The sequence below is a fragment of the Chiloscyllium plagiosum genome, unplaced genomic scaffold (genome assembly GCF_037043375.1).
Source record: "Chiloscyllium plagiosum isolate Xiang-an unplaced genomic scaffold, Cpla_swu_hap1 HiC_scaffold_35, whole genome shotgun sequence".
Classification (NCBI taxonomy): domain Eukaryota; kingdom Metazoa; phylum Chordata; class Chondrichthyes; order Orectolobiformes; family Hemiscylliidae; genus Chiloscyllium; species Chiloscyllium plagiosum.
This window is the reverse complement of record NW_028270173.1, coordinates 38987210-39014404: the sequence shown is the minus strand read 5'-3', so window position 1 is coordinate 39014404 and position 27195 is coordinate 38987210. Positions and strand designations below refer to the sequence as shown.

The window sequence follows — 27195 nt, the reverse complement described above, 5'->3', positions numbered from 1 at the left end:
CCCCCCCCCCCCCCCCCCAGGGACAGACAGCTGACACTGACCGGCTCTCCCCCCCACCGGGGACAGACAGTGACCAGTTCCCCTGGTACCAGCTCAGATTGTGTTTCAGTCTGAGTCCTCACGGTCTCCGCGGTGATTTTGCCTGAGTTTGCCATGGACGGGGATGATGGCGTCGATGGTGAGTAGGTTCCTCAGGCACCGGAGGACAGAGATCAGGAGGTGCTGTTTTGCGACCACCACTTCCAGGGGTCCCTCTGCCTCCGGTGGTATTGTGTGCCCCCGAAGACTCGCTGCTAGGTGGGCTTGAGCCTGGAGACAGCCCCTTCCCCGGTCTACCCAGGGCTGCAGGTGCCTGGGGATACTCAGCAATGCGTCCAGTACAATCCTGCATGCCAGCCTGGTGTTGAGCTGTAGCAGACTGCCAGACACACGCTGGAGGTAGTGGTGTACAAGCAACTCAAAGGTACCCCCTGTACGGAGGACACTCCCAGCTGGTAGTTGACAGGCACTCTGCCCAGTTCCTGGCCCTCCTGCTGGACAGCGCTGCCCTTCACCAGTTGCCTGTGTACACTTTGTTTCCTCCTCCGTTCTGAGCAGCTCTGCTGTTCCCTGTTTGTCAGCTCCCAGCTCACCTGTCTCATTCCCCTTACTGTCTTTCATCAGGTGCCCAGTCATCTGTCTCTCCTTTCCCCACTGCCCACTTCCCTGTCTCTCACTCGCTATCTCACACTCCCCAGTGCACTGGCTGTCGCTCTGTCCCTCCTGATCCCCGGTTCCCTGTCCCTGACTTCCAAACCCCCGAGTCCCCCGCCTCTCCCTCTCTCTCTCCTGTCTCTCACTTTCTCTCCCCAGTTCCCCAATCCCATGTTCCTCACTCTCTTTCCTCTGTCTCTCCCTCTGTCTGCCTTGTCTTTCACTCTCTTTCCCCTTACTCTCTCTCTCTCTCCCCATTTCCTCGGTCCCTTGTCCCTCACTCTCTCTCCCCAGTTCCTCGGTCCCCTGTACCCCACTCTCTCTCCCCAGTTCCTCGGTCCCCTGTACCCCACTCTCTCTCCCCAGTTCCTCGGTCCCCTGTACCCCACTCTCTCTCCCCAGTTCCTCACTCTCTCTCCCCAGTTCCTCAGTCCCCTGTACCCCACTCTCTCTCCCCAGTTCCTCGGTCCCCTGTCCCTCACCCTCTCTCTCCCATTCCCCAGTCCCCTGTCCCTCGCAGCCTTCCTGCAGAGTTGCTGTTCCAGGCAGTAGGAGCCTGAGCAGTGTGAAGGCCCCGTGGAGAGCGTCTCGGAGCTGTTGAGCCAGCCCGAGGGTGGGAGCACACACTAGCAGGCAGTGAAGCTGGCAGCCCTGGAGACCGGGGAACCCTAGCAGGAGCTGACTATGGGGGACCAGGGGGTTAGGCCTGATGAAGCTGGCCGGTAGCGTGTCCACTGGCCGGAGCCCTGTCAGGCAGTGGTGCGCCTCCGCTCCACTCAGCCTCCTGAGCAAGGCCAGCTCCTGGTCTGGGAGGCAGTGCACCACCGACAGGCCGTGGTTCCAGGCCTGCTCCAGGACGCAGTCCGGCTGCCTTGGCCCTGACAGCAGCAGCCCCACTCCTAGGGCCTGCAGCTGGCTGAGCATCTCCTCCAGCCGGGCCTGGGCCCAGCTCCGGGCCTTGGATAGCCCCTCCAGCCCCTCCGGCCTCAGGGTGGACCCGGCCTGGCTCAGAGGGGGCAGCAGGCTGGTCCCCACCACCACCGCCAGGGTTGGGCCCTGCGCCTGGCCGCAGGGCAGAGCGAGGCCTCGGCTCAGGGGCACCCCCGCCAGCACCCGGCTGCTGCCTACGGGTAGGCCGGGCACGGTGACCAGCAGGCCCGGGAAGCAGTCAGCCTCCAGCCGCAGGCCCCGCTCTTCTTGCCCCCCTCCCAGCTGCCCCAGGTAGTCCCAGGCCAGTTGTGTGAGGAGGAGGGTGTGGGTCGGGCCTACCTTACCTGCAAAGTAGGCCTCGAGCACCCGGGCGACGGGCCCAGCCCTCAGCTGCAGGCGCCCGTCACAGGAACTGAGGGCCTGGACGCAGTGCGGGGCCAGCTGCCTCCCCATCACCGGCCCTAGCACCTCCTGCTCCAGTCGGGCCAGCCCCTTGGCCAGCCAGCGTCGGCAGGCAGGTCCCTGGCCTCTGCTCTCAGCCCTGACTCCCCGCAGCATGGCAGCCAGCAGAACGATGAAGGACTTGGCTCCATCTCCCGACCTCTTGCAGTGAGCCGACACACACTGCACCATCAACCTGCCAGGAGGGAGGTAGGGAGGGAAGGAGGTGCGGTCTGAGAGAGGGACGGTCCGTTTTTCAAATAACCAGCCGACGCTAAATGCCCCTGGCCCCATCACCCCACCCCACCCCGTTCCCCAATCACACCCCCATTCCCCCAATCACAACCCGTTCCCACCCAATCACACCCCGTTCCCCCCAATCACACCCCATTCCCACCCAATCACACCCCGTTCCCCCCAATCACACCCCATTCCCACCCAATCACACCCCGTTCCCCCCAATCTCACCCCGTTCCCCCCAATCACACCCCCATTCCCCCAATCACACCCCCATTCCCCCAATCACACCCCGTTCCCACCCAATCACAACCCGTTCCCACCCAATCACACCCCGTTCCCCCCCAATCACACCCCCATTCCCCCAATCACAACCCGTTCCCACCCAATCACACCCCGTTCCCCCCAATCACACCCCATTCCCCCCAATCACACCCCATTCCCCCCAATCACACCCCATTCCCCCCCAATCACACCCCGTTCCCCCCAATCACACCCCGTTCCCCCATCACACCCCGATCCCCCCCCATCACACCCCAATCCCCCCATCACACCCCGATCCCCCCAATCACACCCCGCTCCCCCCCCAATCACACAGCGTTCCCACCCAATCACACCCCATTTCCCCCAATCACACCCTATCCCCTCCATCACACCCCGTTCCCCCCAATCACAGCCCGCTCCCCCCCAATCACACCCCGTTCCCACCCAATCACACCCCATTCCCCCCAATCACACCCCATCCCCTCCATCACACCCCGTTCCCCCCAATCACAACCCATTTCCCCCCAATCACAACCCATTCCCCCACCATCACACCCCCATTCCCCCACCATCACACCCCCATTCCCCCACCATCACACCCCCATTCCCCCACAATCACATCTCCATTCCCCCACAATCACAACCCCATTTCCCCCAATCAAACCCCGTTCCCCCCAATCAAACCCCGTTCCACCAATCATACCCCGTTCCCCCACAATCATACCCTGTTTCCCCACAATCATACCCCGTTTCCCCAATCACACCCCGTTCCCCCCAATCACACCCCCATTCCCCCACAATCACAACCCATTTCCCCCAATCACACCCCGTTCTCTGTAACCACACCCATTCCCCCCAATCACACCCCGATCCTCCCCATCACACCCCAATCACCCCGATCACACCCCGATCCCCCCCAATCACACCCCGATCCCCCCCAATCACACCCCGTTCCCCCCCAATCACACCCCGATCCCCCCCAATCACACCCCATTCCCACCCAATCACACCCCATCCCCCCATCACATCCCGTTCCCCCCAATCATAACCCATTTCCCCCAATCACACCCCCATTCCCTGTAGCCACACCCCATTCTCCCACAATCACAACCCGTTCCCCCCAATCACACCCCCATCACACCCACTGCCCCTCCCAATCACACCCCGTTTATCACCCAATCAAACCCCCGTTCCCAATCACACCACGCTCCCCCCAATCACACCCCGTTACCCCAATCACACCACGCTCCCCCCCAATCATACCCTGTTCCCGGTAATCACACACTGTTCCCTGTAACCACACCCCATACCTCCATATCACACCCGTTCCCCCCCCAATCACACCCCAATCACACCCCTTTCCCCTCCAATCACACCCCGTTCCCCCCTATCCACACCCCGTTCCCCCCTATTCACACCCCGTTCCCCCCTATTCACACCCTGTTCCCCCCAATCACACCCCTTTCCCCTCCAATCACACCCCGTTCCCCCCCAATCACCTCCCGTTCCCCCCCAATCACCTCCCGTTCCCTGTAACCACACCCCGTTCCCCCCCAATGACACCCCGTTCCCTGTAATCACACCCCGTTCCCCCCAATCACACCCCAATCACACCCGTTCCCTGTAATCACACCCCAATCCCCCCCCAATCACACCCCAATCCCCCCCCAATCACACCCGTTCCCTGTAACCACACCCCGTTCCCCCCATTCTCCCCAATCACACCCCCATTCCCCCAATCACAACCCCATCCCACCATCATACCTACTCTCCCCCCAATCACACCATTCTCCCATCACACCCCGTTCCCCCAATCCCATCCCGTTACCCCCCCAATCACACCCCATTCCCCCAAACACACTCCGTCCCCCCCCAAAACAAACCCCGTAACCTGTAACCACACCCCGTTCCCCAATCGCACACCGCTCCCCTGCAATCACACCCCATTCCCCAATCACACCCCATTCCCCAATCCCCAATCACACCCCATTCCTGGTAATCACACCCCGTTCCCCCCCAACCACACCCCGTTCCCCCCCAACCACACCCCGTTCCCCCATCACTTCCATTCCCCCAATCACAGCCCCATTCTCCCCAATCACACCCTGCTCCCCCCAATCACACCCCCATTCCCCAATCAAACCCGTTCCCCTCCAATAACACCTCCATCACCCCCATTCCCTCAATCACACCCCGTTCCCACCATCACACCCCCATTCCCCCAATCACACCCCCATTCCCCCCAATCATAACCCCATCCTTCCATCACACCCCGTTCCCCCCAATCACACCCCGTTTATCACCCAATAAAACCCCCATCCCCCCATCACACCCACTCCCCCCAACACACCCCCCATCCCCCCCCACTCCCCGCCCAATCACACCCCGTTCCCAATCACACCACGCTCCCCCCAATTACACCCCACTCCCCCCCAATCACACCCCGTTCCCGGTAATCACACACTGTTCCCTGTAACCACACCCCATACCCCCATATCATACCCGTTTCCCCCCCAATCACACCCATCCCACCCCCATTCCCCCAATCACACCCCCATTCCCCCATCACACCAACACCCCCCAATCACACCCCGTTCCCCCCCCAATCACACCCCGTTCCCCATCACATCCCATTCCCCCCCAATAACACCCCCATTCTCCCCAATCACACCCCCATTCCCCCATCACACCAACACCCCCCAATCACACCCCGTTCCCCCCCCAATCACACCCCGTTCCCCATCACATCCCATTCCCCCCCAATAACACCCCCATTCTCCCCAATCACACCCCATTCCCCCCCAATCACACCCCATTCCCCCCCAATCACACCCCATCCCCCCAATCACACCCCGTTCCCTGTAACCACACCCCATTCCCCCAATCACACACCCATTCCCCCCAATCACACCCCATCACACCTACTCCCCCCATCACACCCCATTCCCCCCAATCACACCCCGTTTCCCCCCCAATCACACCCCATTCCCCCAATCACACCCCGTTCCCTGTAACCACACCCCATTCCCCCAATCACACACCCATTCCCCCAATCACACCCCATCACACCTACTCCCCCCATCACACCCCATTCCCCCCAATCACACCCCGTTTCCCCCCCAATCACACCCCATTCCCCCCCAATCACATCCCATTCCCCCCAATCACACCCCGTTACCACAAATCACACCCCATTCCCGGTAATGACACCCTGTTCTCCCCAACCACACCCCGTTCCCCTATAACACCCGTTCCCCCCAATCACAGCCACATTCTCTCCAATCACACCCCGTACCCCACAATCACAACCCCATTCACCCCCATCACACCCACTCCCCCAAACACACCCCGTTTCCCCCCCAAACACACCCCGTTTCCCCCCCAAACACACCCCGTTTCCCCCCTCAATCACACCCCGTTCCCCCCTCAATCACACCCCGTTCCCCCCAATCACATCCCCATTCTCCCCAATCACACCCGTTCCCCTCCAATCACACCCCCAACACACCCACTCCCCCAAACACACCCCATTTTCCCCCCAAACACACCCTGCCCCCCCAATCACACCCTGTCCCCCCCAATCACACCCCCATTCTCCCCAATCACACCCTGTCCCCGTGAACGGGGTTTGATGGGGGAATGGGGTGTGATTGGGGGGAATGGGATGTGATTGGGGGGGAACGGGATGTGACTAGGGGGGAACGGGGTGTGAATTGGGGGAACGGGAGGTGATTGGGGGGAACGGGGAGTGGTTACAAGGAACGGGTTGTGATTAGGGGGAGCTGGGTGTGATTAGGGGGAACGTGGTGTGGTTACAGGGAACAGGGTGATGGGGAAACGGGGTGTGATTGTGGAGGATAGTGTGTTGGGGGAACGGGGTGTGGATACCGGAAACGGGGTGTGATTGGGGGCAACAGGGTGCGATTGGGGGAGAACGAGGTGTGATGGGGGGGGGGAGCGGGGTGTGATTGGAGGGGATGTGGGTGTGTTGTGGGGGACGTGGGTGTGATGGGGGAACGGAGTGTGATTGGGGGGAAATGGGGTGTGATTGGGAGGGAAGTGGGTATGATGGGGGGAAAGGGGTGTGATTGGGGGGAACGGGGTGTGATTGGGGGAGAAATTGGTGTGATTGGGGGGAACGGGGTGAGACTGAGAGGAATGGGGTGTGGTTATGGGGAACGGCGTGTAATTGGGGGAACGGGGTATGATTGGGGGGAATGGGGTGTGATTGGGAGGGAAGTGAGTGTGATTGGGAGGGAAATGGGGGTGTGATTGGGGGGGGAATGGGGGTGTGATTTGGGGGAATGGGGGGGTGATTGGGGAGGAATGGGGGGTGATTGGGGAGGAATGGGGGGGTAATTGGGGAATGGGGGTGTGATTGGGGGGAATGGGGGTGTGATTGGGGGGAATGGGGGTGTGATTGGGGGGAATGGGGGTGTGATTGGGGGGAACTGGGTGTGATTGTGGGGGGACCGAGGTGTGATTGTGGGGGAACGGGGTGTGATTGTGAGGGAACGGGGTGTGATGGGGGGGAATGGGGGTGTGATTGGGGGGAACGGGGTGTGATTGTGGGGGAACAGGGTGTGATTGTGGGGGAACGGGGTGTGATTGTGAGGGAACGGGGTGTGATGGGGAATTGGGGGTGTGATTGCGGGGGAATGGGGTGTGATTGCGGGGGAATGGGGTGTGATTGGGGGGAACGGGGTGTGATTGGGGGGAACGGTGTGATTGTGGGGGAACGGGGTGTGATTGTGGGGGAACGGGGTGTGGTTGCGGGGAAACGGGGTGTGATTGGAGGGGAATGGGGTGTGATTGGAGGGGAACGGGGTGTGATTGGGGGGGAACGGGGTGTGATTGTGGGGGAACGGGGTGTGGTTGCGGGGAAACGGGGTGTGATTGGAGGGCAAAGGGGTGTGATGGGGGAACTGGGTGTGATTGGGGGGGAACAGGGTGTGATTGGGGGGGAACAGGGTGTGATTGGGGGAGAACAGGGTGTGATTGGGGGGAGAACAGGGTGTGATTGGGGGGTACGGAGTGTGAGTGGGGGTAACGGGTGTGATTGTGGGGGAATTGGGTGTGATTAGGGGGAAACGGGATATGATTGGGGGGAATTGGGTGTGATTAGGGGGAAACGGGATATGATTGGGGGGAATGGAGTGTGATTGGGGGGGAGTAGGTGTGATGGGGGGATGGGGTTGTGATTGCCGGGAACGGGGTGTGGTTACCAGGAACGGGGTGCGATTGGGGGGAATGGGATCTGGTTACGGGGAATGGGGTGTGATTGGGGGGGGGGGTACGGGGTGTGATTGGGGGGAGGGGGGAACAGTGTGTGATGGGGGGGGAACAGGGTGTGATGGGGGGAACGGAGTGTGATTGGGGGTGAAAGGGGTGTGGTTACGGGGAACAGGGTGTGATTGGGGGGGAACAGGGTGTGATTGGGGGGGAACTGGGTGTGATGGGGGAACAGGGAGTGATTGGGGGGGACGTGGATGTGATGGGGGGAACGGGGTGTGATTGGGGGGGAACCGGGTGTGGTTACAGGGAATAGGGTGTGATTGGGGGGGAACGGGGTGTGATTGTGGGGGAACGGGGTGTGATTGTGAGGGAACGGGGTGTGATGGGGGGGAATGGGGGTGTGATTGCGGGGGAATGGGGTGTGATTGCGGGGGAATGGGGTGTGATTGCGGGGGAATGGGGTGTGATTGGGGGGAACGGGGTGTGATGCGGGGGAATGGGGTGTGATTGCGGGGGAATGGGGTGTGATTGGGGGGAACGGGGTGTGATTGGGGGGAACGGGGTGTGATTGGGGGGAACGGGGTGTGATTGGGGGGAACGGGGTGTGATTGGGGGGAACGGTGTGATTGGGGGGGAACGGGGTGTGATTGTGGGGGTACGGGGTGTGGTTGCGGGAAACGGGGTGTGGTTGCGGGGAAACGGGGTGTGGTTGCGGGGAAACGGGGTGTGATTGGAGGGGAACGGGGTGTGATTGGGGGAGAACGGGGTGTGATTGTGGGGGAACGGGGTGTGGTTGCGGGGAAACGGGGTGTGATTGGAGGGGAACGGGGTGTGATTGGGGGGCAAAGGGGTGTGATGGGGGGAACTGGGTGTGATTGGGGGGGAACAGGGTGTGATTGGGGGGGGGACAGGGTGTGATTGGGGGGGAATGGAGTGTGAGTGGGGGTAACGGGTGTGATTGTGGGGGAATTGGGTGTGATTAGGGGGAAACGGGATATGATTGGGGGGAATGGGGTGTGATTGGGGGGGGAGTAGGTGTGATGGGGGGATGGGGTTGTGATTGCCGGGAACGGGGTGTGGTTACCAGGAACGGGGTGCGATTGGGGGGATGGGATCTGGTTACGGGGAACGGGGTGTGATTGGGGGGTGGGGGGGTACGGGGTGTGATTGGGGGGGGGAACAGGGTGTGATGGGGGGGGAACAGGGTGTGATGGGGGGAACGGAGTGTGATTGTGGGTGAACGGGGTGTGGTTACGGGGAACAGGGTGTGATTGGGGGGGAACTGGGTGTGATGGGGAGAACGGAGTGTGATTGGGGTTGAACGGGGTGTGGTTACGGGGAACAGGGTGTGATTGGGGGGGAACTGGGTGTGATGGGGGGGAACAGGGTGTGATGGGGGGGGGAACAGGGTGTTATGGGGGGAACGGAGTGTGATTGGGGGTGAACGGGGTGTGGTTACGGGGAACAGGGTGTGATTGGGGGGGGGTACGGGGTGTGATTGGGGGGGACGTGGATGTGATGGGGGGGAACAGGGTGTGATTGGGGGGAGTGGGGTGTGATTGGGGAGGAACGGGGTGTGATGGGGGAACGGAGTGTGATTGGGGGTGAACGGGGTGTGGTTACGGGGAACAGGGTGTGATTGGGGGGGAACTGGGTGTGATGGGGGGAACGGAGTGTGATTGGGGGTGAACGGGGTGTGGTTACGGGGAACAGGGTGTGATTGGGGGGGGGTACGGGGTGTGATTGGGGGGGACGTGGATGTGATGGGGGGGAACAGGGTGTGATTGGGGGGAGCGGGGTGTGATTGGGGAGGAACGGGGTGTGATGGGGGGAACGGAGTGTGATTGGGGGTGAACGGGGTGTGGTTACGGGGAACAGGGTGTGATTGGGGGGGAACTGGGTGTGATGGGGGGGGCGTGGGTGTGATGGGGGAACAGGGAGTGATTGAGGGGGACCTGGATGTGATGGGGGGGAACAGGGTGTGATTGGGGGGAACAGGGTGTGATTGGGGGGGAGTAGGTGTGATGGGGGGATGGGATTGTGATTGCCGGGAACGGGGTGTGGTTACCAGGAACAGTGTGCCATTGGGGGGGACGGGATCTGGTTACAGGAAACTGGGTGTGCTTGGGGGGGCACAGGGTGTGATTGGGGGGGAGCGTGGTATGATTGGGGGTGAACGGGGTGTGGTTATGGGGAACGGGGTGTGAATGGGGTGGAACGCGGTGTGATTGGGGGGAACGGGGTGTGATTGGGGGGAACGGGGTGTGATTGGGGGGAACGGGGTGTGATTTTGGGGGAACGGGGTGTGATTGTGGGAAACGGGGTGTGATGGGGGGAACGGGGTGTGATTTTGGGGGAACGGGGTGTGATTGTGGGAAACGGGGTGTGATGGGGGGAGCGGGGTGTGAATGGGGTGGAACGCGGTGTGATTGGGGGGAACGGGGTGTGATTGGGGGGAACGGGGTGTGATTGGGAGGAACGGGGTGTGATTTTGGGGGAACGGGGTGTGATTGTGGGAAACGGGGTGTGATTGTGGGAAACGGGGTGTGAAGGGGGGAACGGGGTGTGATTGGGGGGAGCGGGATGTGAATGGGGAGGAACGGGGTGTGATCGGGGGGAAGTGGGTGTGATTTCGGGGGGGAAGTGGGTGTGATTCGGGGGAACAGGGTGTGATTGGCGGGAAAAGGGAGTGATTGGGGGGAATGGGGTGTGGTTACAGGGAATGGGGTGTGATTGGGGGGAACGGTGGTGTGGCTACAGGGAACGGGGTATGATTGGGAGGAACAGGGGGTGTGATTGGGGGGGAACGGTGGTGTGGTTACAGGGAACGGGGTATGATTGGGTGGAACGGGGTGTGATGGTGTGAATGTGGTGTGATTGGGAGGGAGTGGGTGTGATGGGGAGATGGGGTGGTGATTGGGGGGAACGGGGTGTGGTTACAGGGAATGGGGTGTGATTGGTGGGAACGGGGTGTGGTTACAGGGAATGGGGTGTGATTGGGGGGAATGGGGTGTGATTGGGAGGGAAGTGAGTGTGATTGGGAGGGAAATGGGGGTGTGATTGGGGGGGGAATGGGGGTGTGATTTGGGGGAATGGGGGGGTGATTGGGGAGGAATGGGGGGTGATTGGGGAGGAATGGGGGGGTAATTGGGGAATGGGGGTGTGATTGGGGGGAATGGGGGTGTGATTGGGGGGAATGGGGGTGTGATTGGGGGGAATGGGGGTGTGATTGGGGGGAACTGGGTGTGATTGTGGGGGGACCGAGGTGTGATTGTGGGGGAACGGGGTGTGATTGTGAGGGAACGGGGTGTGATGGGGGGGAATGGGGGTGTGATTGGGGGGAACGGGGTGTGATTGTGGGGGAACAGGGTGTGATTGTGGGGGAACGGGGTGTGATTGTGAGGGAACGGGGTGTGATGGGGAATTGGGGGTGTGATTGCGGGGGAATGGGGTGTGATTGCGGGGGAATGGGGTGTGATTGGGGGGAACGGGGTGTGATTGGGGGGAACGGTGTGATTGTGGGGGAACGGGGTGTGATTGTGGGGGAACGGGGTGTGGTTGCGGGGAAACGGGGTGTGATTGGAGGGGAATGGGGTGTGATTGGAGGGGAACGGGGTGTGATTGGGGGGGAACGGGGTGTGATTGTGGGGGAACGGGGTGTGGTTGCGGGGAAACGGGGTGTGATTGGAGGGCAAAGGGGTGTGATGGGGGAACTGGGTGTGATTGGGGGGGAACAGGGTGTGATTGGGGGGGAACAGGGTGTGATTGGGGGAGAACAGGGTGTGATTGGGGGGAGAACAGGGTGTGATTGGGGGGTACGGAGTGTGAGTGGGGGTAACGGGTGTGATTGTGGGGGAATTGGGTGTGATTAGGGGGAAACGGGATATGATTGGGGGGAATTGGGTGTGATTAGGGGGAAACGGGATATGATTGGGGGGAATGGAGTGTGATTGGGGGGGAGTAGGTGTGATGGGGGGATGGGGTTGTGATTGCCGGGAACGGGGTGTGGTTACCAGGAACGGGGTGCGATTGGGGGGAATGGGATCTGGTTACGGGGAATGGGGTGTGATTGGGGGGGGGGGTACGGGGTGTGATTGGGGGGAGGGGGGAACAGTGTGTGATGGGGGGGGAACAGGGTGTGATGGGGGGAACGGAGTGTGATTGGGGGTGAAAGGGGTGTGGTTACGGGGAACAGGGTGTGATTGGGGGGGAACAGGGTGTGATTGGGGGGGAACTGGGTGTGATGGGGGAACAGGGAGTGATTGGGGGGGACGTGGATGTGATGGGGGGAACGGGGTGTGATTGGGGGGGAACCGGGTGTGGTTACAGGGAATAGGGTGTGATTGGGGGGGAACGGGGTGTGATTGTGGGGGAACGGGGTGTGATTGTGAGGGAACGGGGTGTGATGGGGGGGAATGGGGGTGTGATTGCGGGGGAATGGGGTGTGATTGCGGGGGAATGGGGTGTGATTGCGGGGGAATGGGGTGTGATTGCGGGGGAATGGGGTGTGATTGCGGGGGAATGGGGTGTGATTGGGGGGAACGGGGTGTGATTGGAGGGGAACGGGGTGTGATTGGGGGAGAACGGGGTGTGATTGTGGGGGAACGGGGTGTGGTTGCGGGGAAACGGGGTGTGATTGGAGGGGAACGGGGTGTGATTGGGGGGCAAAGGGGTGTGATGGGGGGAACTGGGTGTGATTGGGGGGGAACAGGGTGTGATTGGGGGGGGGACAGGGTGTGATTGGGGGGGAATGGAGTGTGAGTGGGGGTAACGGGTGTGATTGTGGGGGAATTGGGTGTGATTAGGGGGAAACGGGATATGATTGGGGGGAATGGGGTGTGATTGGGGGGGGAGTAGGTGTGATGGGGGGATGGGGTTGTGATTGCCGGGAACGGGGTGTGGTTACCAGGAACGGGGTGCGATTGGGGGGATGGGATCTGGTTACGGGGTGTGATTGGGGGGTGGGGGGGTACGGGGTGTGATTGGGGGGGGGAACAGGGTGTGATGGGGGGGGAACAGGGTGTGATGGGGTGAACGGAGTGTGATTGTGGGTGAACGGGGTGTGGTTACGGGGAACAGGGTGTGATTGGGGGGGAACTGGGTGTGATGGGGAGAACGGAGTGTGATTGGGGTTGAACGGGGTGTGGTTACGGGGAACAGGGTGTGATTGGGGGGGAACTGGGTGTGATGGGGGGGAACAGGGTGTGATGGGGGGGGAACAGGGTGTTATGGGGGGAACGGAGTGTGATTGGGGGTGAACGGGGTGTGGTTACGGGGAACAGGGTGTGATTGGGGGGGGGTACGGGGTGTGATTGGGGGGGACGTGGATGTGATGGGGGGGAACAGGGTGTGATTGGGGGGAGTGGGGTGTGATTGGGGAGGAACGGGGTGTGATGGGGGAACGGAGTGTGATTGGGGGTGAACGGGGTGTGGTTACGGGGAACAGGGTGTGATTGGGGGGGAACTGGGTGTGATGGGGGGAACGGAGTGTGATTGGGGGTGAACGGGGTGTGGTTACGGGGAACAGGGTGTGATTGGGGGGGGGTACGGGGTGTGATTGGGGGGGACGTGGATGTGATGGGGGGGAACAGGGTGTGATTGGGGGGAGCGGGGTGTGATTGGGGAGGAACGGGGTGTGATGGGGGGAACGGAGTGTGATTGGGGGTGAACGGGGTGTGGTTACGGGGAACAGGGTGTGATTGGGGGGGAACTGGGTGTGATGGGGGGGGCGTGGGTGTGATGGGGGAACAGGGAGTGATTGAGGGGGACCTGGATGTGATGGGGGGGAACAGGGTGTGATTGGGGGGAACAGGGTGTGATTGGGGGGGAGTAGGTGTGATGGGGGGATGGGATTGTGATTGCCGGGAACGGGGTGTGGTTACCAGGAACAGTGTGCCATTGGGGGGGACGGGATCTGGTTACAGGAAACTGGGTGTGCTTGGGGGGGAACAGGGTGTGATTGGGGGGGAGCGTGGTATGATTGGGGGTGAACGGGGTGTGGTTATGGGGAACGGGGTGTGAATGGGGTGGAACGCGGTGTGATTGGGGGGAACGGGGTGTGATTGGGGGGAACGGGGTGTGATTGGGGGGAACGGGGTGTGATTTTGGGGGAACGGGGTGTGATTGTGGGAAACGGGGTGTGATGGGGGGAACGGGGTGTGATTTTGGGGGAACGGGGTGTGATTGTGGGAAACGGGGTGTGATGGGGGGAGCGGGGTGTGAATGGGGTGGAACGCGGTGTGATTGGGGGGAACGGGGTGTGATTGGGGGGAACGGGGTGTGATTGGGAGGAACGGGGTGTGATTTTGGGGGAACGGGGTGTGATTGTGGGAAACGGGGTGTGATTGTGGGAAACGGGGTGTGAAGGGGGGAACGGGGTGTGATTGGGGGGAGCGGGGTGTGAATGGGGAGGAACGGGGTGTGATCGGGGGGAAGTGGGTGTGATTTCGGGGGGGAAGTGGGTGTGATTCGGGGGAACAGGGTGTGATTGGCGGGAAAAGGGAGTGATTGGGGGGAATGGGGTGTGGTTACAGGGAATGGGGTGTGATTGGGGGGAACGGTGGTGTGGCTACAGGGAACGGGGTATGATTGGGAGGAACAGGGGGTGTGATTGGGGGGGAACGGTGGTGTGGTTACAGGGAACGGGGTATGATTGGGTGGAACGGGGTGTGATGGTGTGAATGTGGTGTGATTGGGAGGGAGTGGGTGTGATGGGGAGATGGGGTGGTGATTGGGGGGAACGGGGTGTGGTTACAGGGAATGGGGTGTGATTGGTGGGAACGGGGTGTGGTTACAGGGAATGGGGTGTGATTGGGGGGAATGGGGTGTGATTGGGAGGGAAGTGAGTGTGATTGGGAGGGAAATGGGGGTGTGATTGGGGGGGGAATGGGGGTGTGATTTGGGGGAATGGGGGGGTGATTGGGGAGGAATGGGGGGTGATTGGGGAGGAATGGGGGGGTAATTGGGGAATGGGGGTGTGATTGGGGGGAATGGGGGTGTGATGGTGTGAATGTGGTGTGATTGGGAGGGAGTGGGTGTGATGGGGAGATGGGGTGGTGATTGGGGGGAACGGGGTGTGGTTACAGGGAATGGGGTGTGATTGGTGGGAACGGGGTGTGGTTACAGGGAATGGGGTGTGATTGGGGGGAATGGGGTGTGATTGGGAGGGAAGTGAGTGTGATTGGGAGGGAAATGGGGGTGTGATTGGAGGGGAACGGGATGTGATGGGAGAATGGGGTGTGATTGGGGTGGAGTAGGTGTGATGGGGGTGGGGTTGTGATTGCAGGGAACAGGGTGTGATTGGGGGGAAACAGGGTGTGATTGGGGGGAACGGAGTGTGAGTGGGGGTAACGGGTGTGATTGTGGGGGAATTGGGTGTGATTAGGGGGAAACGGGATATGATTGGGGGGAATGGGGTGTGATTGGGGGGGAGTAGGTGTGATGGGGATGGGGGTGTGGTTACCAGGAACGGTGTGCGACTGGGGGGAACGGGATCTGGTTACGGGGAACTGGGTGTGATTGTGGGGGGTACGGGGTGTGATGGGGGGAACGGAGTGTGATTGGGGGTGAACGGGGTGTGGTTACGGGGAACAGGGTGTGATTGGGGGGAACGGGATGTGATGGGGGGGACATGGGTGTGATGGGGGAACAGGGAGTGATTGGGGGGGACGTGGATGTGATGGGGGGAACGGGGTGTGATTGGGGGGGAACCGGGTGTGGTTACAGGGAATAGGGTGTGATTGGGGGGGAGTGGGGTGTGATTGAGGGGGAACGGGGTGTGATTGGGGGGGACGTGGATGTGATGGGGGGAACGGGGTGTGATTGTGAGGGAACCGGGTGTGGTTACAGGGAATAGGGTGTGATTGCGGGGGAGTGGGGTGTGATTGAGGGGGAACGGGGTGTGATTGTGGGAGAATGGGGGTGTGATTGGTGGGAACAGGGTGTGATTGGGGAGAATGGGGTGTGGTTACAGGGAATGGGGTGTGATTGGGGAGGAACGGGGGTGTGATTGGGGGGAACGATGGTGTGGTTACAGGGAACGGGGTATGATTGGGGGGAACGGGGTGCGATTGGGGGGAGTGGATGTGATTGTGGGGAGTGGGTGTATTGTGGGTAACGGTGTGGTTACAGGGAATGGGGTGTGATTGGGGAGAACGGGGTGTGATAGGGTCAATGTGGTGTGATTGGGAAGGAGTAGGTGTGATGGGGGGATGGGGTTGTGATTGGGGGGAACGGGGTGTGGTTACAAGGAATGGGGTGCGATTGGTGGGAACGGGGTGTGGTTACAGGGAACGGGGTGTGATTGGGGGGAACTGGGTGTGGTTACAGGGAGCGGAATGTGATGGGGGTGAGCGGGGTGTGATTGTGGGGGAATGGGAGTGTGATTGGGGGGATTTGGGTGTGATTGGGGGGGAATGGGGTGTGATTGGGGGGGAATGGGGTGTGATTGGGGGGGAATGGGGGTGTGATTGGGGGGGAATGGGGGTGCGATTGTGGGGTAATGGGGGTGTGATTGTGGGGTAATGGGGGTGTGATTGTGGGGGAACGGGGTGTGATTGGCAGGGAATAGGGTGTGATGGGGGAGCGGGGTGTGATGGGGGAGCGGAGTGTGATTGGCAGGGAAGCGTGTGTGATGGGGGAATGGGGTGTGATGGGGGAACGGGGTGTGATTGGGGGGGAACGGGGTGTGATTGGGGGGGAATGGGGTGTGATGGGGGGAGTAGGTGTGATTGGGGGGAACGGGGTGCGGTTACAGGGAACGGGGTGTGATTGGGGGGAAATGGGTGTGATGGGGCAACGGGGTGTGATTGGGGGGGGAGCGGGGTGTGATTGGGGGGGAGCGGGGTGTGATTGGAGGATGGAGTGTGATTGTGGGGTAAGTGGGTGTGATGGAGGGAATGGGGTGTGATTTGGGGGGAATGGGGTGTGATTGGGGAGGAGCAGGGTGTGTGTGGGGGAACGAGGTGTGGTTACAGAGAACGGGGTGTGATTGGGGGGAACAGGGTGTGTTTGGGGGAATGGGGTGTGATTGGGGGGGAACGGGGTGTGTTTGGGGAGAACGAGGTGTGGTTACAGGGAACGGGGTGTGATTGTGGGGGAACGGGGAGTGATTGGGGGGAACGGGGAGAGATTGAGGGGAATGGGGGGAACGTGTGTGATTTGGGGAAGGGAGTGTGATTGGGGGTGAACGGGGTGTGATTGGGGGGGGGGGTGTGATTGTGGGAGAACAGGGTGTGGTTGCAGGGAACGGGGTGTGATTTGGGGGGAACGGGGTATGGTTACAGGGAACGGGGTGTGATTGTGGGGGAACAGGGGGTTGATTGGGGGGAATGGGTGTAAATGGGGGGAACAGGGTGTGATTGGGGGGGGAACAGGGTGTGATTAGGGGGAATGGGGTGTGATGGGGGGAGTAGGTGTGATTGGGGGGAACGGGGTGCGGTTACAGGGAACGGGGTGTGATTGGGGGGAAATGGGTGTGATGGGGCAACGGGGTGTGATTGGGGGAAAAATGGGTGTGATTGGGGGAGCGGGGTGTGATTGGGGGGGAGCGGGGTGTAATTGGGGGATGGAGTGTGATTGTGGGGTAAGTGGGTGTGATGGAGGGAATGGGGTGTGATTTGGGGGGAATGGGGTGTGATTGGGGAGGAGCAGGGTGTGTTTGGGGGGAACGAGGTGTGGTTACAGGGAACGAGTTGTGATTGGGGGGAACAGGGTGTGTTTGGGGGAACGGGGTGTGATTGGGGGTGAACGGGGTGTGTTTGGGGAGAACGAGGTGTGGTTACAGGGAACGGGGTGTGATTGTGGTGGAACGGGGTGTGATTGGGGGGAACGGGGAGAGATTAAGGGGAATGGGGGGAACGTGTGTGATTTGGGGAAGGGAGTGTGATTGGGGGTGAACGGAGTGTGATTTGGGGGGTGGGGTGTGATTGTGGGAGAACAGGGTGTGGTTACAGGGAACGGGGTGTGATTTGGGGGGAACAGGGGGTTGATTGGGGGGAATGGGTGTGAATGGGGGGAACAGGGTGTGATTGGGGGGAACAGGGTGTGACTGGGAGGGAAGTGGGTGTGATTGGGGGATACGGAGTGTGATTGGGGGAATGGGAGCGTGATTGGGGGTACGGGGTGTGGTTACAGGGAACAGTGTGTGATTACCGGGAACGGGCTGTGATTGGGGGGAACAGGGTGGAATTGGGGCAAATGGGGTGTGATTAGGGGGGATGGAGTGTGATTGTGGGGTAAGTGGGTGTGATGGAGGGAATGGTGTGTGTTTGGGGGGAACGGGGAGGGGGTGAGATTGGGTAACGGGGTGTGATTGGGGGGGAATGGGATGTGATTGGGGAAAATGGGGTGTATTTGGGGGGATGGGTATAATTGTGGGGTAAGTGGGTGTGATGGAGGGAATGGGGTGTGATTTGGGGGGAACGGGGCACGATTGGGGGGGATCGGGGTGTGGTTGGGGAACGGGGTGTGATTGGGGGGAACGGGGTGTGATTGGGGGAGAATGGGGTGTGATTGTGGGGAATGGGGTGTGATTGTGGGGGAACGGGCTGTGGTTACAGGTTACGGGGTGTGATTTGGGGGGAACAGGGGGTTGATTGGGGGGAATGGGTGTGAATGGGGGGAACAGGGTGTGATTGGGGGTGAACGGGGTGTGATTGTGGGGCAAGTGGGTGTGATGGAGGGAATAGGTGTGATTTGGGGGGAATGCGGTGTGGTTATAGGGAACGGGGTATGATTGGGGGGAAAGGGGTGTGATTGGGGGGGAACGGGGTGTGATTGGGGGAACAGGGTATGATTGGGGGGAACGGGGTGTGGTTGGAGGGGAATGGGATGTGATTAGGGGGGCAGTGGGTGTGATGGGGTGTGGTTAGGGGGAACGGGTTTTATTGTGGGGGAATACGGTGTGATTGGGGAGAATGGGGTGTGATTGTGGGAGAACGGGGAGTGATTGGGGGGGGACGGGGTGTGATTGGGGGGAACGGGGTGTGGTTACAGGTTACGGGGTTTGTTTTGGGTGGACGGGTTGTGAATAGGGGGTAACAGGGTGTGATTGGGGTGAATGGGGTGTTGTTACAGGGAACGGGATGTGAATGGGGGGAACGGGGTGTGTTGGAGGGAATGGGGTGTGATTCGGGGAGAGTAGGTGTGATGGTGGGATGGGGTTGTGATTGGGGCGAATGGGGGTGTGATTGGGAAGAATGGGGGTGTGATTGGGGGGAACGGGGTGTGATGGGGGAGCAGGGTGTGATGGGGGGAACAATGTGTGATTGGGGGGAACAGGGTGTGACTGGGAGGGAAGTGGGTGTGATTGGGGGATACGGAGTGTGATTGGGGGAATGGGAGCGTGATTGGGGGTACGGGGTGTGGTTACAGGGAACAGTGTGTGATTACTGGGAACGGGCTGTGATTGGGGGGAACAGGGTGGAATTGGGGCAAATGGGGTGTGATTAGGGGGGATGGAGTGTGATTGTGGGGTAAGTGGGTGTGATGGAGGGAATGGGGTGTGTTTGGGGGGAACGGGGAGGGGGTGAGATTGGGTAACGGGGTGTGATTGGGGGGGAATGGGATGTGATTGGGGAAAATGGGGTGTATTTGGGGGGATGGGTATAATTGTGGGGTAAGTGGGTGTGATGGAGGGAATGGGGTGTGATTTGGGGGGAACGGGGCACGATTGGGGGGAATCGGGGTGTGGTTGGGGAACGGGGTGTGATTGGGGGGAACGGGGTGTGGTTGTGGAATGGGGTGTGATTGGGGGGGAACGGGGTGTGGTTGGGGGGAACGGGATGTGGTTGGGGGGAGCGGGGTGTGATTGGGGGAACGTGGTGTGATGGGGGAACGGGGTGTGGTTGGGGGTAACGGGATGTGGTTGGGGGGAGCGGGGTGTGGTTGGGGAACGGGGTGTGATGGGGGGAACGGGGTGTGGTTGTGGAATGGGGTGTGATTGGGGGGGAACGGGGTGTGGTTGGGGGGAACGGGATGTGGTTGGGGGGAGCGGGGTGTGATTGGGGGAACGTGGTGTGATGGGGGGAATGGGATGTGGTTGGGGGGAGCGGGGTGTGGTTGGGGAACGGGGTGTGATTGGGGGAACGTGGTGTGATTGGGGGAACGTGGTGTGATGGGGGGAACGGGGTGTGATCGGGGGGCAGTGGGTGTGATGGGGGGATGGAGGTATGACGGGGGAACGGGTGGTGATTGTGAGGGAATGCGGTGTGATTGGAGGGGAATGGGGTGCGATTGTGGGGGAATGGGGTGTGGTTACAGGGAACGGGGTGTGATTGGGGGGTGAAGTGGGTGTGATGGAGGAGTGGCGTGTGATTGGGCGGAACAGAGTGTGATGGGGGAATGGAGTGTGATTAGTGGGGAACGAGTTGTGATTGGGGGGATCGGGGTGTGATGGGGCATGGGGTGTGATTCGGGGAGAGTAGGTGTGATGGTGGGATGGGGTTGTGATTGGGGGGAATGGGGTGTGATATGAGAGTACGGGGTGTGGTTACAGGGAACAGTGTGTGATTACTGGGAACGGGGTGTGATTGGGGGGAATGGGTGTGATTGGGGCAAATGGGGTGTGATTGTGGGGTAAGTGGGTGTGATGGAGGGAATGGGGTGTGATTTGGGGGGAATGGGGTGTGTTTGGGGGAACGGGGTGTGGTTACAGCGAACGGGGTGTGATTGTGAGGGAACGGGGTGAGATTGGGAGGGAATGGGGTGTGGTTACAGGGAATGGGGTGTGATTGTGGGGGAACGGGGTGAGATTGGGGGGGAATGGGGTGTGGTTACAGGGAATGGGGTGTGATTGTGGGGGAACGGGGTGTGGTTACAGGGAACGGGGTGTGATTGTGGGGGAACGGGGTGAGATTGGGGGGGAATGGGGTGTGATTGTGGGGGAACGGGGTGTGGTTACAGGGAATGGGGTGTGATTGTGGGGGAACGGGGTGTGGTTACAGGGAACGGGGTGTGATTGTGGGGGAACGGGGTGTGGTTACAGGGAACGGGGTGTGATTGTGGGGGAACAGGATGTGCTTACAGGTTACAGGGTTTGTTTGGGGGGGGCAGGGTATGATTGGGGGGGACGGGGTGTGAACAGGGGGGAGCGGTGTGTGATTGGGGGGGGAACGGGGTGTGATGGGGGAATGGCGTGTGATTGGGGGGAAACGGGGTGTCATTGGGGGAGAGTAGGTGTGATGGTGGGATGGGGTTGTGATTGGGGTGATGGGGGTGTGATTGGGGGGGAAATGGGTGTGATGGGGGGACGTGGGTGTGATGGGGGGGGGACGTGGGTGTGATGCGGGGAACTGTGTGTGATTGGGGGGAGCGGGGTGTGATTGGGGGGAGCGGGGTGTGATTTGTGGGGGTCGTGAGTGTGATGGGGGGTCGTAGGGTGTGATGGGGGAAACCGGGTGTGATTGGGGGGATGGGGTTTGATTGGGGGAATGGGGGTGTGATTGGGGGGATGGGGTTTGATTGGGGGAATGGGGTGTGATTGGGGGGAGACGGGGTGTGATGGGGGGGACGTGGGTGTGATGGGTGGATCGGTGTGTGATTGGGGGGAAACGGGGTGTGATTGGGGGGAAACGGGGTGTGATTGGGGGAAAACATGGTGTGATTGGGGGAAAACGTGGTGTGATTGGGGGAAATGGGGTGTGATTGGGGGGAACGGGGTGTGATGGTGAACGGTGTGAGAGTGGGGGTAACGGGGTGTGATTGTGGGGGAATAGGGTGTGATTGGCGGGTAACGGGGTGTGATTGGGGGAATGGGGTATGATTGGGAGGGGAGAAGGTATGATGGGGGGATGGGGTGTGATTGGTGGGAATGGGGTGTGGTTACCGGGAACGGTGTGCGATTGGGGGAATGGGGTGTGATTGGGGGGGGAACAGGGTGTGATTGGGTGGGGGGGAACAGGGTGTGATTGGGGGGAACAGGGTGTCATTGGGGGGGATCGCAATGGAAGTGGGTGTGGTTACAGCAAACGGGGTGTGATTGGGGTGGAACGGGGTGTGATTGTGGAGGAACTGGGTGTGATTGTGGGGGAACGGGGTGTGATTCGGGGGTTACGGGGTGTGATTGTGGGGGAACGGGCTGTGGTTACAGGTTACGGGATTTGTTTGGGGGGGACGGTGTGATTGGGGGTAACAGGGAGTGATTGGAGGCCACGGGGTGTGATTAGGGGGGAACGGGGTGTGATTGGGGGGAAACGAGGTGTGATTGGGGGAGAAACGGGGTGTGATTGGGTGGGGGGGGAACAGAGTGTGATTGGGGGGAACAGGGTGTCGCGGTGTGATGGTTGGAAGTGGGTGTGGTTACGGCGAACGGGGTGTGATTGGGGTGGAACGGGGTGTGATTGGGGGGAACGGTGTGATTGGGGGGGGAACAGGGTGTGATTGGGGGGGAACGTGGTGTGATTGGGGGGGAATGGGGTGTGATTGTGGGGAATGGGGTGTGATTGTGGGGGAACGGGCTGTGGTTACAGGTTACGGGGTTTGTTTGGGGGGACGGTGTGATTGGGGGTAACAGGGAGTGATTGGAGGCCACGGGGTGTGATTAGGGGGGAACAGGATGTGATTGGGGGGGAATGGGATGTGATTGTGGGGAACGGGGTGTGATTGTGGGGAATGGGGTGTGATTGGGGAGAACGGGGTGTGATTTGGGGGAAACGGGGTGTGATTTGGGGGAAACGGGGTGTGATTGTGGGGGAATGGGGTGTGATTGGGGGGAGCAGGGTGTGCTGGGGTTGAACGGTGTGTGAATGGGGGTAACGGGGTGTGATTGTGGGTGAATGGGGTGTGATTTGGGGGAAACGAGGTGTGATTGTGGGGGAATGGGGTGTGATTTGGGGGAAGCGAAGTGTGATTGGGAAGAACGGGGTGTGATTGGGGGGAATGGGGTGTGATTGGGGGGAACGGGGTGTGATTGGGTTGAACGGTGTGTGAGTGGGGGTAACGGGGTGTGATTGTGGGTGAATGGGGTGTGATTGGGGGGTAATGGGTGTGATTGGGGGGAACGGGGTGTGATTGGGGGGAATGGGGTGTGATTGGGGGGGAGTAAATGTGATGGGGGAATGGGGTTGTGATTGGGGGGAATGGGGTTGTGATTGGGGGAGAAATGGGGTGTGGTTACCGGGAACGGCGTGCGATTGGGGGGAACCGGGTCTGGTTACGGGGAACAGGGTGTGATTGGGGGGGGGGGGGGGGGCAGGTGTGATTTGGGGGGAACGTGGTGTGATTTGGGGGGAACGTGGTGTGATTCGGGGGAATGGGATGTGATTGTGGGGAACGGGGTGTGATTGTGGGGGAATGGGCTGTGGTTACAGGTTACGGGGTTTGTTTGGGGGGACTGTGTGATTGGGGGTAACAGGGAGTGATTGGGGGCCACGGGGTGTGATTAGGGGGGTACAGGATGTGATTGGGGGGGAACGGGGTGTGATTGGGGGGAAACGATGCGTGATTGGGGGGGAAACGGGGTGTGATTGGGGGGAAATGGTGTGTGATGGGGGAAACGGGGTGTGATGGGGGTCGTGGGAGTGATGGGGGAACGGGGTGTGATTGGGGGGAATGAGATGTGATTGGGGAGAACGGGGTGTGATTTGGGGGAAACGGGGTGTGATTGGGGGGAACGGGGTGTGATTGGGGGGAACGGGGTGTGATTGGGGGGAACGGGGTGTGATGGGGGAATGGGGTGTGATGGGGTTGAATGGTGTGTGAGTGGGGGTAACGGGGTGTGAGTGGGGGTAACGGGGTGTGATTGTGGGTGAATGGGGTGTGATTGGGAGGAACGAGGTGTGATTGGGGGGAACGGGGTGTGATTGGGGGGAACGGGGTGTGATTGGGAGGAAAGTGGGTGTGATGGGGGAAACGGGGTGTGATGGGGGAAACGGGGTGTGATTGGGGGGAACAGGGTGTGATTACAGGAACGGGGTGTGATTGGGTGAGGAAACGGGATGTGATTGGGGGGGAACGGAGGTGTGATTGGGGGTAACGAAGGTGTGATTGGGGGTAACGCAGTGTGGTTACAGGGAACGGGGTGTGATTGGGGTAATGGGGTGTGATTGGGGGGTGTGGGGTGTGACTGGGTGTGGTAACAGGGAATGGGGTGTGAATGGGGAGAACGGGATGCGATTGGGGGGAACGCGATGTGGTTGCAGGGAACGGGGTGTGATTAGGGGGAACAGTGTGTGATTGGGGGTAATGAGGTTTGATTGGGGGGAGTGGGGTGTGATTGGGGAATGGGGTGTGATGGGGGATGGGGTTGCGATTTGGGGGAACAGGGTGTGGTTACAGGGAACGGGGTGTGATTGGGGGTAACGCGATGTGGTTGCAGGGAACGGGGTGTGATTGGGGGGAACGGTGTGTGATTGGGAGTAATGGGGTGTGATTGGGGGGAGAGGGGTGTGATTGGGGGAAACGGGGTGTGATTGGGGAATGGGGTGTGATGGGGGATGGGGTTGTGATTGGGGGGAGCAGGGTGTGGTTACAGGGAACAGGGTGTGGTTGGGGGGAACGGGGTGTGGTTACAGGGAACGGGGTGTGATTGGGGGGGAATGGGGGGGTGATTGGGGGGCAAGCATGTGTGATGGGGGAACACGGTGTGATTGGGGGGAAATCGAGTGTGATTGGTGAGGAAGCGTGTGATGGGGGAGCGGGGTGTGATTGCGGGGAACGGGGTGTGATTGAGGGGGAATGGGGGTGTGATTGGTGGGGGAGCGGGGTGTGATTGGGGGGAACGTGGTGTGATTGGGGGGGAACGTGGTGTGATTGAGGGGGAATGGGGGTGTGATTGAGGGGGAATGGGGGTGTGATTGAGGGGGAATGGGGGTGTGATTGGTGGGGGAGCGGGGTGTGATTGGGGGGGAAACGTGGTGTGATTGGGGGGGAACGTGGTGTGATTGGGGGGGAACGGGGCGTGATTGGGAACGGGGTGTGTTTGGGGGGAACGGGGTGTGATTGGGGGGGAACGGGGTGTGATTGGGGGGCATCGGGGTGTGATTGGGAACAGGGTGTGTTTGGGGGGAACAGGGTGTGATTGGGAAGGGGTGGGTGTGATGGGGGGGTGGGGGTGTGATTGGGGGGAAGCATATGTGATGGGTGTGTGATTGGGGGGAACGGGGTGTGATTGTGAGGGAATGGGGTGTGATGGTGAGGGAATGGGGAACGGGGTGTGGTTACAGGGAACGGGGTGTGAATAGGGGGGAACGGGGTGTGATTGTGGGGGGACGGGGTGTGGTTATGGGGAACGGGGTGTGATTGGGGGGATCGGGGTGTGATGGGGGAATGGGGTGTGATTGGGGCAACGAGATGTGATTGGGGGGAACGGGGTGTGATTGGGGGGAACGGGGTGCGATGGGGGAATGGGGTGTGATTGGGGGGAACGGGGTGTGATTGGGGGGAACGGAGTGTTATTGGGGGGGGGGAGAGTAGGTGTGATGGTGGGATGGGGTATGATTGTGGGGGAACGGGGTGTGATGGGGGGAACGGGGTGTGATGGGGGGAATGGGGTGTGATTTGAGAGAATGGGGGTGTGATTGGGGGGAACAGAGTGTGATTGGGGGGAACGGCTGTGATTGGGGGATCGGGGTGTGATGGGGAATGGGGTGTGTTTGGAGGGGAGTGGGTGTGATGGTGGGTTGGGGATGTGATTGGGTGGGAAATGGGGTGTGATTGGGTGGGGCAGTGGGTGTGATGGGGGTGTGATTGGGGGGAATGGGGTGTGGTTACAGGGAACGGGGTTTGTTTGGGGGGGGAGACGTGGTGTGATTGGGGGTAACAGGGTGTGATTGGGGGGAAAGAGGTGTGGCTACGGGGTACAGGGTGTGATTGGGGGGTCGGGGGAGCAGGGTGTGATTTGGGGGGAACGTGGTGTGATTCGGGGGAATGGGATGTGATTGTGGGGAACGGGGTGTGATTGTGGGGGAATGGGCTGTGGTTACAGGTTACGGGGTTTGTTTGGGGGGAGGTGGGGTTTGTTTGGGGGTTGAGACGGGGTGTGATTGGGGGTAACAGGGTGTGATTGGGGGAAAGGGGTGTGGTTACAGGTTACGGGGTTTGTTTGGGGGGAGATGGGGTTTGTTTGGGGGGAGACGGCGTGTGATTGGGGGTAACAGGGTGTGATTGGGGGAAACAGGGTGTGATTACAGGGAACGGGGTGTGAATAGGGGGAACGAGGTGTGATTGTGGGGTAACAGGGTCTGATGGGGGGAATGGGGTGTGATGGAGGGAATGGGGTGTGATTGGGGGGAAATCGAGTGTGATTGGTGGGGAAGCGTGTGATGGGGGAACGGAGTGTGATTGAGGGGGAATGGAGGTGTGATTGGGGGGAAACGTGGTGTGATGGGGGAATGGGGTTGTGATTGGGGGGAATGGGGTTGTGATTGGGGGGGAACGGGGTGTGGTTACCGGGAACGGTGTGCGATTGGGGGGGACGGGGTCTGGTTACGGGGAACAGGGTGTGATTGAGGGGGGGGGGGAACAGTGTGTGATTTGGCAGGAACGCGGTGTGATTGGGGGAGAAGTGGGTGTGATGGGGGTGAACGGGGTGTGGTTACGGCGAACGGGGTGTGATTGGGAGGAAAGTGGGTGTGATGGGGGAAACGGGGTGTGATTGGTGGGAAAGTGTTTGTGATTGGGGGGAACAGGGTGTGATTACAGGAATGGGGTGTGATTGGGTGAGGAAACGGGATGTGATTGGGGGGAACGGAGGTGTGATTGGGGGTAACGAAGGTGTGATTGGGGGTAACGCAGTGTGGTTACAGGGAACGGGGTGTGATTGGGGTAATGGGGTGTGATTGGGGGGTGTGGGGTGTGACTGGGTGTGGTTACAGGGAATGGGGTGTGATTGGGGAGAACGGGATGCGATTGGGGGAACGCGATGTGGTTGCAGGGAACGGGGTGTGATTAGGGGGAACGGTGTGTGATTGGGGGTAATGGGGTTTGATTGGGGGTAATGGGGTTTGATTGGGGGGAGTGGGGTGTGATTGGGAAATGGGGTGTGATGGGGGATGGGGTTGCGATTTGGGGGAACAGGGTGTGGTTACAGGGAACGGGTTGTGATTGGGGGGGAATGGGGGTGTGATTGGGGGGGAAGCATGTGTGATGGGGGAACAGGGTGTGATTGGGGGGAAATCGAGTGTGATTGGTGGGGAAGCGTGTGATGGGGGAACGGGTGTGATTGCGGGGAAAGGGGTGTGATTGAGGGGGAATGGGGGTGTGATTGGGGGGAAACGTGGTGTGATTGGGGGGGAACGTGGTGTGATTGGGGGGGAGTGGGGTGTGATTGGGAACGGGGTGTGTTTGGCGGGAACGGGGTGTGATTGGGGGGCATCGGGGTGTGATTGGGAACAGGGTGTGTTTGGGGGGAACAGGGTGTGATTGGGAAGGGGTGGGTGTGATGGGGGGGGGGGGGGT

The 27195-nt window shown here is 60.5% G+C and overlaps 1 protein-coding gene across 1 annotated transcript in view; it reads right to left on the bottom strand.

Moving 5' to 3' along the window:
* Positions 1–35: 35 nt before the first annotated feature.
* bbs10 (Bardet-Biedl syndrome 10) overlaps positions 36–27195 on the bottom strand; it is a 124112-nt gene continuing 96952 nt past the window's right edge. Inside the window, exons 4-5 of the mRNA XM_087978991.1 lie at positions 1135–2260; positions 36–999 (exon numbers count right to left, since the gene is read on the bottom strand). Of these exons, the coding sequence (XP_087835117.1) occupies positions 106–999; positions 1135–2260 (2020 nt within the window). The 3' untranslated portion in view covers positions 36–105. The remainder of the gene's footprint in view (positions 1000–1134; positions 2261–27195) is intronic.